The sequence below is a fragment of the Lagenorhynchus albirostris genome, chromosome 3 (assembly GCF_949774975.1).
Source record: "Lagenorhynchus albirostris chromosome 3, mLagAlb1.1, whole genome shotgun sequence".
In the NCBI taxonomy this organism is placed as follows: domain Eukaryota; kingdom Metazoa; phylum Chordata; class Mammalia; order Artiodactyla; family Delphinidae; genus Lagenorhynchus; species Lagenorhynchus albirostris.
This window is the reverse complement of record NC_083097.1, coordinates 94,846,375-94,860,103: the sequence shown is the minus strand read 5'-3', so window position 1 is coordinate 94,860,103 and position 13,729 is coordinate 94,846,375. Positions and strand designations below refer to the sequence as shown.

The window sequence follows — 13,729 nt, the reverse complement described above, 5'->3', positions numbered from 1 at the left end:
TTAGGGTTAGGGTGCTTGGGAGGTAGACTGCAAAGGTAACGTGGCACTCTCACCGCAACATGTCCAGGGTACATGCTATCAACATGACTCATCGCTGATGATGTTAAACTTGATTGTACACTTGTGGCAGTGTTTGTCAGATTTTTCCACTCCTGTCCTCCTTTCCATACTGTACTCTTTGGATGGAAGTCACTATAGGCAGCCCATATTTAAGGGTTAGAGGGTTATGCTGTATTGATTTCAGAGTATAGCACCTACATAAATTATTTGAAATTCTTTTTTTTTTTTTTGGCTGCACTGTACAGCATGCGGGATCTTAATTTCCCAACCAGGGATCGAACCTGGGCCCCCTGCAGTGGAAGCACGTAGTCCTAACTACTGGACCGCCAAGGAATTCCCTTGAAATTCTTTTGTACAGGAGATTTGTCTGTTCTTATTTATTTACCTACTCATTTATTTGTGTCAATATGGATTCAAAGATATTTATTTTATACTTTGGGTTATAATCCAATACTACATTATTTAGTTTGTTGCTCAAAATGTTTCAGCTTTGGCCATTGAGAGCTCTTTCAGATAGCCCGTGAGTCCCTTTGACATACATCCATTGTCTTGTTTTTTGAGCATTTCCTTGCTTTCTGGCACCACAAGATGCTCCAGGTTCATCTTGTATATTCCCTGTCCCAGCCCTAGGATCAGCCATTTCTCCAGTGAGTCCTGTTCCCCTTTACTGAAGAATGGTATTTAGAATCCAAGATCTGGGTGCTGGGTGTGCTCTTTGCCACTGGGGTTTAGCACTTCTTTCCTTTTCTCTTCTTCTAGACCCTCTCAGAGTAAAGAAATATTTCTGTGTATACTACCCAGTGTATATACATATATCTATATTTCTATATGCATCCATCTGTCTCTATATTACGACAAACATGAGTCCATACTAACGTCTCCAAGTCTAGTCCATTACCATACATTTTTAAAATATTGCAACTACGGAGAAATATAAAGCCAACCTGATTTTTTTCTCTTCTTCTACTTAACTCACTTTTCCTAGCAATTCTGCTTATCTTTGACATTCAGTAACTTTACCAGGCCCTACATTAGATTTGATCATTTTGACTGGACCCTGGCTCCATGAGTGGGACCGAAGTGTTCAGAGGACAAGACAAGGAAGCCACCTTCTCCACAACTTCTAGGCTAAGTCCCATGGTGGTGGCTCCAATCCTAGGACAAAGAGTTCTCTTTGGCTTCTCCTATTGTCCAACTAGGGAAAAAACTCTTCCAGGGCAAGCAGCTCCAAGTAAGGATTTGTAATTTACTTAGTTTAAAAAATTTATGTTTAAATTTGTACAGAGTAAAAGTCACTGTCTGTGATGTGCAGTTCCATGGATTTTGACAAATATATAGAGATGTGTATCTATTACCACAGTCATGATACAGAACAGTTCACTCACCCCGCAAGTTCCCTCCTGTGTCCCTTTATAGTCAACACTCTTCCCTTCTCCCCAATCTTTGTTAACCACTGATCTGTTCGCCATCCCTACAGTTTTGTCTTCTTCAAAATGTCATATAGCAGGCAGCCTTTTGGGTCTGGTTTATTTCACTTAGCAAAAATTCATTTGAGATTCTTCCATAGTATTATATAAAATCACATAATTTTAATATTAATATCCACGTACTATATCAGCATAGTTTATATTTTTGCTCTAGTGAATCCTTTGAATGCCTCTATTAGTTTCCTTTTGCTACATAACAGATCAGTGCCATCTTAGGAAGTTAAAACATCAGTTTATAACTCACAGTTTCCATGGGTCTGGAGTCCAGGCACAGCTTGAAGGAGTCCTCGATTCAGGGTCCCACAAGGCTGCAGTCAACATGTCAGTCTGGGTTGCTATCACATCTGAGGCTCACAATCCTCTTCTAAGCTCACCGCTGGCAGAATTCAGTTCCTTGCAGTTATAGGACTGAAGTTCTTGCCCTGCCAACACTTTGACTTTAGTGCTGCGAAACTGATTTTGGATTTCTGACCTCCCAGACTGTAAGAGAATAAACTTGTGTGTTTTAATCCCTTAAGTTGTGGTAATTTGTTACAGCATTAGTGAGACACTAATACACTGCACATTAGGAGAGAAGTGTATGTCCAAGGGATATATTAAATAGAATAGGGATTCTCAAACTCTTTTGACTGCCAACTCTTGGTAAGAAATACATTTTACGTTAATATCCAATATGAGCAAGGATTCACAGTTATATATATAATCCAAAGTTTTACAAAGAAATATTTATTCCCTAAAGTATTACCCTGACATTTTCTGTACTATTTTATTCCATTCCATTCTTCTTCTTCCTCTTGTTTTTTTAAATGCTGGTTGGGACCCACTAAATAGATTTCATAATCTCCTAATGAGTATCTTGGAAAACACTGTGGTGTTCAGGGAAGAGACCACCACCTAAGAAGGGTAGACTGGAACTCAACTGAGATGGGCTTTAAAGGTCAACCTCTTGACAGCATATGATAAATGCTTCTTAGTAGCTCATAGTTGGTGCCACTGCCATCAGGGACCTAAACAGACTACAGACAGTGCAAAGTTTCTCTCTGGAACTCCGAATGAATTTCCTACTTCAATGGTTCTCAACTGAGGGTGATTTTGCAGCCCAGGGGACATTGGACAGTGTCTGGAGACATTTTTGCTGTTACAGTTGGGAGAAAGGCAGCTACTGGCACCAAGTGGGTGGAGGCCAGGGGTGATACTGATAATCAGTCTTCAATGCACAGAACAGCCCTCACAACGATGAATTATCCAGCCCCGCATGCCAATAGTGCTGAGGCTGAGAAACCAAGCTCCGGTTGCATCGTAGTCAGCTGTGTCCAAACCGGCTGTGTCAGTCTCTTTTGGAGCCCTTTCCAGGCCTATTCTCCCTTACCATGTCCTGTGGTCCAAAATTATGCCTTTCCTACCTGGCATAAAACATTCACAAACTCTTGTGAATTACGTTTATGTTTTAGTCCATTTGGGCTGCTGTAACAAATACCACAAACTGGTAGCTTATAAACAACAGTAATGTATTTCTCGCTGTTCTGGAGGCTGGGAGTCTGAATCAAAGTGCCAGTATGGTCGAGTGAGGGGTTCCTCTTCCAGGTTTCAGACTTTCCCTTGTATCCTCCCATGGCGGAAGAGGGGAGCATGCCCTGCGGAGCCTCCTCTATAAAGGCACTGATCCCACTCATGAAGGCTCCACCCTCATGATCTAAGTGCCTCTCAAAGGGACCATCTCCCGATAACATCACCTTGCGGGAGACGGCGCGGGGTGGGGTTAGATTTCAACATGTGAGTTTTGCGGGGGGACAAATTCAGACCATAGCAGCTTGGGATAAATGACAGCTGCATTTAGAAGAGTTTATTAATGGAAAGCAGTGACTGGTGAAATGTGCACAAGATCTTCTAGGCACACAGCGGCTTGTTCCAGGCTGCTGCTCTCAGTGAATTAAACAGCCACACCTGCAAATTGTTTCAAACTTTCCAAACTACAAAGTACCTCATCTGGTCATCTTTATGCTTTATTAGATTTTACTACAGTCAGAGTTAAAGTACATTTGAAAATCATCTGAATGGGACACAATTAGCATTGGTCTACTGAAAGTTGAAAAGATAATGACTTCCACATTATAAAGCTGTTTAAGAAGTTTTTCACTCTAAACATAATTTAAGTGTCCCTAATTCTATAAGTTCCATGGTGGGGCACCAGAAAGCAGCTTAAGGGTAGAAGGAACAGTCAATAATTACCTTCTGTTGTTTCTACAAGGAACTGGTATAAAATACACCATATATTTAGGAAAGGACATCTAATTAAAGCCAATAGTGGTTAACTTTCTAAGGGAGGCCCAGGCCACATTCACAGGGCCAGCTCATTGGGATAGAGGTCAGTGGTGACACACATAGAGAAGGGAGTGGTTGTGCTTAGTGTAAACGGTGGATTGTGAAAATAATCTATTTTAGCCTTCATATTTGGGGTGGTCTTTAGGGAAAAAAATACCACATGTATTGTTAATTCTAGAACAAATGGTTCCGTGGCTGGAGTATTATTGTCTCTTCTTGTTCCATAGAAACATGAAAGCACTTATAAAAATAAACTCCAGGAAGTGGACGATACATTACAAAGAGGGATTTATACATAATAATTAGAATTCCTGCCTTCTGAAACTAAGATAGCTTTACTGTGGAAAATACTCTGATCTTAATTTCTGTGTTGCAATATGCAGCCTTTACCCAACCCCAGGGGAGGTTGGAATAGTAGCCAGGAGGTCTTAGCAAACCAAAATTCAGGAGCTTGAATAGTTAAGGAAGGTGTCCAAAAGAGAAAGTTCCAGAGGCAGTGTTCCAAGCAGAACAGACCCTTGAAAGTGAAAAATATTCTTTACCAGCCAGGCAGGCTCCTTCTGTACTTGTAGGTATTTCCTCCGCCAGAGCAAAAACATGTTTTTTGTGTGTGTGTGTGCATCTGTGTGTTTTTTGGCTGTGTTGGGTCTTTGTTGCTGCGCACGGGCTTCCTCTAGTTGCTGCGAGTGGGGGCTACTCTACGTTGCAGCGCGCAGGCTTCTCATCGCGGTGGCTTCTCTTGTGGCGGAGCATGGGCTCTAGGCGCACAGGCTTCAGTAGTTGTGTCACGCGGGCTCTAGAGCACAGGCTCAGTAGTTGTGGCGCATGGGCTTAGTTGCCATGAACCACAACTACTGAAACCCGCACGCCTTGAGACCGTGCACCGGTAACCACCATTTTCTCTGTTTTTATGAATTCAGCTTTTTTTAGATTCCATATTCAGGTGATATACCTAGTATTTGTCTTTCTCTGTCTGACCCATCACACTTAGCATAATACCTCAAGATCCATGTGGCTGCAAATGGCAGGGTTTCCTTCTTTCTTGTGGCTGAATAATTGTGTGTGTGTATGTATATTATTTTTTTCCACACTCTCACCAACACTTAACCTCTTGCCTTCTTGATGACAGCCATTCTAACAGATGTGAGTTGATAACTCATTGTGGTTTTCTTTAACCTCTTTTTTTAATTGAAGTATAGTTAATTTACAATGTTGTGTTAGTTTCAGATGTACAGTAAAGTGATTCAGTTTTATATATATATATCACATGATTCTTGTCTTTGTCTGACTTACTTCACTTAGTATAATAATTTCTAGGTCCATCCATGTTGCTGCAAATGGCATTATTTCATTCATTTCTATGGCCAAGTAATATTCCATTGTGTGTGTGTGTGTATGTGTGTGTGTGTACATATGTGTATATATATATGCCACATCTTCTTAATCCATTCATCGGTCAATGGACACTTAGGTTGCTTCCATGTCTTGGCTATTATAAACAGTGCTGCTATGAACATTGGGGAGTATGTATCTTTTTGAATCAGAGTTTTCATCTCTTCTGGATATATGCCCAGGAGTGGGATTGCTGGATCATATGATAACTCTATTTTTCGTTTTTTAAGGAACCTCCATACTGTTTGTTCTCCACAGTGGCTGCATTAATTTGCATGCCCATCAACAGTGTAGGAGGGTTCCCTTGTCTCCACACCCTCTTCAGTATTTATTGTTCATAGATTTTTTGATGATAACCATTCTGGCTGGTGTAAGGTGATATTTCACTGTAGTTTTGATTTGCATTTCTCTAATAATTAGCGATATTGAGCATCTTTTCATGTGCCTGTTGGCCATCTGTATGTCTTCTTTGGAGAAATGTCTGTTTAGGTCTTCTGAGCATTCTTTGATTGAGTTGTTTGTTTTTCTGATATTAAGCTGTATGAGCTGTTTGTATATTTTGGAAATTAATCCCTTGTCAGTAGCATTGTTTGCAAATATTTTCTCCCATTCTCTAGGTTGTCTTTTCATTTTATTTATGGTTTCTTTTGTGTGCAAAACTTTTAAGTTTAATTAGGTCCCATTTCTTTATTTTTGTTTTTATTTCCATTACTCTAGGAGACGGATCCAAAAAACTATTGCTACAATTTATGTCAAAGAGTGTTCTGCCTATGTTTTCTTCTAGGAGTTTTATTATTTGGTCTTACATTTAGGTCTTTAATCCATTTTGAGTTTGTTTATGTATATGGTGCTAGAGAATGTTCTAATTTCATTCTTTTACATGTGGCTATCCAGTTTTCCCAGCACGACTTATTGAAGAGACTGTCTTTTCTCCAGTGTATATTCTTACCTTCTTTGTTGTAGATTAATTGACCATAAGTGCATGGGTTTATTTCTGGGTTTTCTATCCTGTTCCACTGATCTATATGTCTCAGGTAGATTGCTTATGTCCATTTCACTTAGTTCTTCTTCTGCGGTTTTATCTTGTTCGTTTGTCTGGAACATACTCCTCCATTGCCTCATTTGGTCTAAATTTCTATTTGTATTTTTATGTACATAGCAGGTTATGTTTCTCTACCTTGGAGAAGTGTCCCTCTGTAGGAGATGTCCTATGCATCCCAGCAGTGCACTCTCCTCTTGTCACCCAAGGGTCAGGGGCCAGCTGGTCCCAGGGTAATGTCTGGCCTGCCTTTGCAGTTTGGGTCTATAGGCTGTTAATTGTTTGGCCTGAGGTGTCCCAGCACTGGAGCCTACAGGCTGTTGGATGGGGCCAGATCTTGGTGCTAAGGATCCAAGCAAGATGTCAGCCTCGAGGGGAGTTCATGCAGATAACCACTATTGATATATCCGCCACCAGTGCCTGTGCCCACAGGGTGGGCCACAGCCGCCCCCCCCTGCCTCCCCAGGAGACCCTCCAGACCACCAGGTAGATCTGGCCCAGATTCCTATGAAATTACTGCTTTTGCCTTTGGTCCTGGTGTGAATGAGATTCTGTGCACGCGTGTTAAGAGTGAAGTCTCTATTTCCCCCAATCCTGTGGAGCTCCTGCAATGAAGCCCTGCTGGCCTTCGAAGCCAAATGCTCTGGGGGATCCTCTTCCAGAGCCCCGGACCCCCGGGCTGGGGGTGGCCTGATGTGGGGCTTAGAACTCTCACTCCTGTGGGAGATCCTCTGAAATATAATTATTCTCCAGTTTGTGGCTGTCCCACTGGGTTGCGGGGGGAGGGTTATATGGGATTTGATTATATTGTTATTCTGCCCCTCCTACTGGTCTTGCTGTGGTTCCTTCTTTATATCTTTAGTTGTAGATCTTTTCTGGTAGGTTTCAGACTTTTTCATTGATGGTTGTTCTGCAGATTGTTGTGATTTTGGTGAGCTCATGAGAGAAGGTGAGCTTAGGGTCCTTCTACTCTGCCATCTTGGCCACTTTCTCCCTCATTGTGGTTTTGATTTGCATTTCCCTGATGATTAGTGATGCTGAGCATCTTTTCGTGTACCTGTTGGCTATCTGGATGTCTTCTTTGGAAAAATGTATACTTAATGTTCTTCTACTCATTTTTTAATCAGGTTTTTTTTTTGTTGTTATTTAGTTGTATAAATTCTTTATATATTTTGGATATTAACCCCTTACCTGATATGTAGTTTGAAAATATTTTCTCTTATCCTGTAGGTTGCCTTTTCATTTTGCTGATTGTTTCTTTTGCTGTGCAGAAGCTTTAAAATTTGTTGTAGTCCCACTTGTCAATTATCACTTTTGTTGTTTGTGCTTTTGGTATCAAAAACCATTGCCAAGACCAACACTGAGGAGCTTATTCCCTGTGTTTTCTTCTAGGAATTTTATAATATCAGGTCTTATGTTTAAGTCTTTAATCCATTTTAATTTTTGTGAGTGGTTGGAGAAAGGGTCCAGTTTCATTTTTCTGCATGTGCTTATCCAGTTTTCCCAGCACCATTTGTTGAAGAGACTGTCCTTTCCCCACTGGTTTTTCTTGGCTCCCCTGTCAAATATTAGTTGACTGTACAGGCAGGGCTTTATTTATGGGCTCTTGATTCTGTTGCATTGGTCTATGTGTCTATTGTTATGTCAGTACCATGCTGTTAATTACTATAGTTTTGTAATACAGTTTGAAATCTGGAAGTGTGATGCCTCTGCTTTTGTTCTTCTTTCTCATGATTGCTTTGGTCTTTTGTGATTCCACTCAACTTTTAGGATTTTTTTTTCTATTTCTGTGGAAAATGTCATTAGAACTTTAATAGGGATTGAGTTGAATCTATGAATGGCTTTGGGGTTGGGGGTTGATGTCAGCATCATGGTGGCATGAGTTGTCCCTTTTTTCTTTCCCCTTTTATTTGCAACAAATTAGTTATTCACAACCAAACAAACGTGCTTCTTCACATTACAGCAGAACACAGAGGGTGGGGTGGGGGAGGGGAAGGGAGACTAATGAATGCAAAACAAGGCAGACATGCAAGGGAGACAGAGAATTTGTGGAAGTCCAGACAGGCTAGCAGGAGAATCAGGCATGCCGTTGGACCAGGAGAGAGACCAGTTTGGAGGCAGAGGAGAAGGAGAATCTCAAGAAGTCAGCCCTCCTTCCCCAGGGTGACACGACATGCTCTGGGCTTTCCCAGCAGTAGCAATAGTGACTTCCCTCACAGAGGAGGTGGAGAGCAAAAGGGTGTGCGTGACTGACCACTGGGCTGCACAGGTCACAGGAGGATGGATCTGTTTCTCTCCAGCAGCATGGATTTCTGAGGAAAAACCTCTGTGACTGAGGGGGGTGGAGGGGAGGAAAGGAAAAGAGGCAGACAAGTATATCAAAGACCATTTAAGGAACAAGTGCCCTGCTGCCGGCTTCAAGATCTCAGCAGGAGGTTCAACCCCAACTTGAGGAACTTCCTACTGGGCAATGGGCACCCAGAAAGCCCCAGGGGCTAAGCCCACACTACACCCTACTCTGCTGCTAGCTTTTTCCATGCAGTTTGTTTGTTTGTTTTAACCAGGTGCTCCCAAGTGCAACCCCAGAGCTAGTTCAGGTAAAGGGAGCCAAAAGCTTGACCAACGGCGCCACCGTGTGGAAAACAGAAGTTTCTAATTGCCCATCTGTTAAACTGAACAAAGTAAAGAAAGGTGTGTGGTATTTCAAATGCAACAGCAGAGGCACATTTCATCACTAAGATAAATCATGGTAATATGGTATAACAAAAAGAAAAATAATTCTCTAGCAACTGAACCCAAAGGCACAGAATACTGCAATCTAATTGACAAAAAATTCAAAACAGCTGTTATGAAGAGATTCAATGAGCTACAAGAAAACTCAGAAAGGCAATTAAATGAACTCAGGAGTAAAATGAATGAATAGAAGGAGTTATTTACCAACGAGACGGACATTTTAAAAAAGAACCAGACAAAAATTCTGGAGCTGAAAAAGTCAATGAATCTGATAACGAATACATTAGAGAATTTAGGAAAAGATGCAGAAAGATCAAAGAGGAATTAGCGACCCACAGGATAGAAACGTAGAAATGAATCAGAAGAGTAAAGACAAACTAAGATTTTTTTAAAGTAAAGAAACCCTATGAGAACTATGAGATATGATGAGAAAAACAAATAAAAGAATAATTGGTCTACCAGAAGGAGAAGAGTGGAAGGAGGGAGCAGAGAGTGTATTTAGAGAAATAAGAGCTGAGAATGTCCAACCCCTGGGGAAGGAATTGGACATACAAGTCCAAGAAGCTAATAGAACACCCTATTATCTCAATGCAAAAATAACTTCCCAAGATACATTATAACGAAATTGTCAAAAATCAACGATAAAGATAGAATCTTAAAGGCAGCCAGGGGGAAAAAAGAAAGTAACCTACAAAGGAACTCCCACTAGGCTATCAGCATATTTCTCAGCAGAAATGCTACAGGACAGGAGAGAGTGAAATACATATTCAAAGAGCTGAAAGGTAAAAATTGCCAGCCAAGAATACTTTATCCAGGGGTTACCCTTCAGATATGAAGGAGAAATACTTTCCCAGACAAACAAAAACTGAGGGAATTCATCACCACTAGACCTGCCTTATAAGAAATGCTGAAAGGATTCTTCAAGTTGAAATGAAAAGATTCTGGGACTTCCCTGGTGGCACAGTGGTTGAGAATCTTCCTGCCAATGCAGGGGACACGGGTTCGATCCCTGGTCCGGGAAGATCCCACATGCCGCAGAGCAACTAAGCCTGTGTGCCACAACTACTGAACCTGCACTCTAGAGCCCGTGAGCCACAACTACTGAAGCCCGTGCGCCTAGAGCCCGCGCTCTGCAACAAGAGAAGCCACTGCGATGAGAAGCCCACGCACCGCAACGAAGAGTAGTCCCCACTTGCCACAACTAGAGAAAAAGCCCACGTGCAGCAACAAAGATCCAACACAGCCAAGAAAAATGTAAAAAGATGCTAATTAGTGACATAAAAGTAAATCAAAGTGCACTATACTCTAGCAATGGTGAAAAATAAACAGTCAGAACATAGATGACTTTTTAACAATTTTAATTTTTCCAATCCACAAACTTCCAATTGTTTGTGTCTTCTTCAGTTTCCTTCAACAAAGTCTTGGAGTTTTCATTCTACAAATCTTTGACTTCCTTGATTAAATTTATTCCTAGGCATTTTATTGTTTCTGAAGCTATTGTAAAAGGGACAGTTTTCATTTCTTTCTCAGCTCTTCAGATTTTTAGTTTATAGAAATGCACCTGATTTCTGTATGTTAATCTTACATCCTGCAACTTAACTGACTTTGTTGATTAGTCCCAACAATTTTTTCATAGAGTCTCTGTAATTTTCTATATATAAAATCATATAATCTGAAAATAATGTCAATTTTACTTCTTCCTTTCTGATTTGGATGACTTTTCTTTCTTTATCTTGCTTAATTGCTCTAGCTAGGACTTCCAGTACTATACTGAACAAGAGAGGTGAGAGTGGATATACTTGTCTTCTTCCTGATCTTAGAAGAAAAGCTTTCAATCTTTCTCCATTAAGTATAATATTATAATGTTACCTGTGGATTTGTCATATAGTCTTGATTATGCTGAAGTATGTACCTTCTATAACCAATCTGTTGAGGGTTTTTACCATGAAAAGATGTATTTTGTCAAGTGCTTTCTCTGCATTTATTGAGATGATCATGTGATTTTAATCTTTCATTCTATTAATGTGGTGTAAGACATTTATTGAATTACGTATGTTGAACCATCCTCACATCCTAGGGGGATGAATCTTACTTGGTCATGTGTATAATCCTTTCAGTGTGTTCATGAATTCACTTTGCTAATATTCTGTTGAGAATTTTTGTATTTATATTCATCAGGAATAATGATCTATAGTTTTCTTGTCTTGTAGTGTCCTTATCTGGCTTTGGTATCAGGCTAATGCTGTCCTCATGTAATGAGTCTGGAAGTGCTCCCTCCTCTTCAATTTTTTGGAATAGTTTGAGAAGAATAGGTGTTAGGACTTCTTTAAATATTTGGTAGAATTCCTCTGTGAAGCCCTCCAGTACTGGAGTTTTGTTTGTTGGGAGGGTTTTTGTTTTGTTTTGTTTTATTTTGTTTTGTTTTTACTAACTCAGTTTCATTACTAGTAACTGGGCCATTCAGATTTTCTATTTCTTCCTGATTCAGTCTTGGAAGGCATGTGTTTCTAGGAATTTATCTAGGCTGTCTAATTTGTTGGCATATAATTGTTCATAGTAGTCTCTTATGACCTTTGGTATTTCTGTAGTATCAGTTGTAACATCTGCTCTTGCATTTCTGATTTTAACTTATTTGCGTCTTTTTTTTTTTTTTCTTGGTCTAGCTAAAGGTTTCTTTAGTGTAGTTAAAGGTTTGTACATTTTATCTTTTTCAAAAGCCAGCACTTAGTTTCATTGATCTTTCCTATTGTTTTTTTCTGGTGTTTACTTATTTCCACTCTGGTTTTATTATTTCCTTCCTTCTGTTAACTTTAAGATTAATTTGCTTTTTTTTCTAGTTCTTTGAGATGTAAAGTTAGGTTATTTATTTGAGATCTTTCTAATTTCTTAATGTATGCATTTCTTGCTATAAACTTCCCTCTCAGTACTGCTTTTGCAGCATCCCATAGGTTTTGGTATGTTGTGTTTCCTTTTTTGTTTGTTTCAAGATATTTTTTTATTTCCCTTTTGATTTCTCCTTCGACCCATTGGTTGTTCAGAAGTGTGTTGTTTAGTTTCCACATATTTGTAGATTTTCCAGCTTTCCTTTTGTTATTGATTTCTAATTTTATACCACTGTGGTTGGAAAAATAGTTGGTATGATTTCAATCTTCTTAAATTTGCCAAGACTTGTTTTTGTCCTTTCACATGATTTATCTGGAGAATGTTCTGTGTGAACTTACCAGAATGTATTTTCTGCTGCTGGATGGAATGTTCTATATATGTCTATTAGGTCCACTTGGTCTAAAATATGGTTCAATTCCAACATTTCCTTGTGGATTTTCTGTCTGGATGATCTAGCCCCTGCTGAAAGTGGGGTATTGACATCTATTATTGCATTTGTTGTCTCTTTCTCCCTTCAGACCTTTTAGTATTTGGTTAATATATCTAGGTGCTCCAATGTTTGGTGTGTATATTTATGACTGCTATATCTTCTTGATGTATTGACACCTTTATCATTATATAATGACCCTGTCTCTTGTTACAGTTTTTGGCTTAAAGCCTGCTTTGTCTGATATAACTATGGCTATTCTACTTCTTTTGAGTTTCTCCTTGTATCTTCTTCCATCCCTTTACTTTGAGCCTATGTGTGTCCTGAAAGCTGAAGTGAGTCTCCGGTAGGCAGCATAAAGTTGGGTTTTGTGTTTTTATCCATTCAGCTACTCTGTGTCTTTTGCTTGGTGAATTCAATTCATTTACACTTAGAGTAATTAAAGATATGTAAAGACTTACTATTGCCATCCTAATGATTTCTTTCTGGTTGTTTTGTATTTCCACTGTTTCTTTTTTCCTTCTGTTTATGCCTACATTTGTAAATTGGTGATCTACTAGCTTTATGAACATGGATGTCCAAGTCGTTCCCCACATTTGGGAAGTTTCCAGCTATTACTTCTTTAAATAAACTCTGTCCCCTTCTCTATCTCTTCTCCTTCTGAAACACTTACTATTCTAATATTTGCCCTTTGATTGAGTTCCATAGATCATTCAGGCTTTCTTTGCTCTTTTTTATTATATTTCTTTGTTCACTTCCATGTTGTTTCTAAATTCCTACCTTCTAAGTCACTAATTCTATTTTCCATCTAGTCTGCTACCCATGCTCTTTATTGTAATCTTTTCATTCACTCTCCTGCTCCAGAATTTCTGTTTGGTTGTTTTTTATGATTTCTATCTCTTTGGTCAAGATTTCATTTTGTTTGTTCATGTATTTTCCCCCTAATATCACTGAACTATCTTTCTGTGTTTTCTTGTAGTTCACTGAATTTCTTCAAACAGCTATTCTGAATTCTTTATCAGCTAGATCAGTTTTCCGTAGCTGTGAGCTCAGTTGTTGGAGAATTATTCATTTTAGGGGTGAAATATTTTCTTGGTTTTTCAGGTTCCTTATATTTTTGTGTTGCTGTTTTTCCATCTGAAGTAGAAGACAACTCCTTAAATCTTTATTGGTTGCCTTCAGATGGGGCAGTGATCACTGGTGCTGCTATATCTGGGGTTTCTTCAACTTTTGAGGGTAGACCTGCTCAACTCTCCTGTTCCCTCTTGAGGTGGCAGAATTCTTAAGATTTTACATCTTTTCTTACTCTTATAACTCACCAGGCTGACTGCTGGAAACCTCTTATGTCTTCCAGAAGGTGGTGCTACAGCTCTAGTTTGTAGTTTC

The 13,729-nt window shown here is 39.6% G+C and overlaps 1 protein-coding gene across 16 annotated transcripts in view; it reads right to left on the bottom strand.

Moving 5' to 3' along the window:
- AP3S1 (adaptor related protein complex 3 subunit sigma 1) overlaps nt 1-13,729 on the bottom strand; it is a 181,746-nt gene that overhangs the window by 88,992 nt on the left and 79,025 nt on the right. For all 16 annotated transcript variants that reach the window (XM_060143437.1, XM_060143436.1, XM_060143424.1 and 13 more), the window contains exon 6: nt 1,792-2,027. In XM_060143437.1, coding sequence (XP_059999420.1) covers nt 1,899-2,027 — 129 coding nt within the window. In that variant the 3' untranslated portion in view covers nt 1,792-1,898. The remainder of the gene's footprint in view (nt 1-1,791; nt 2,028-13,729) is intronic.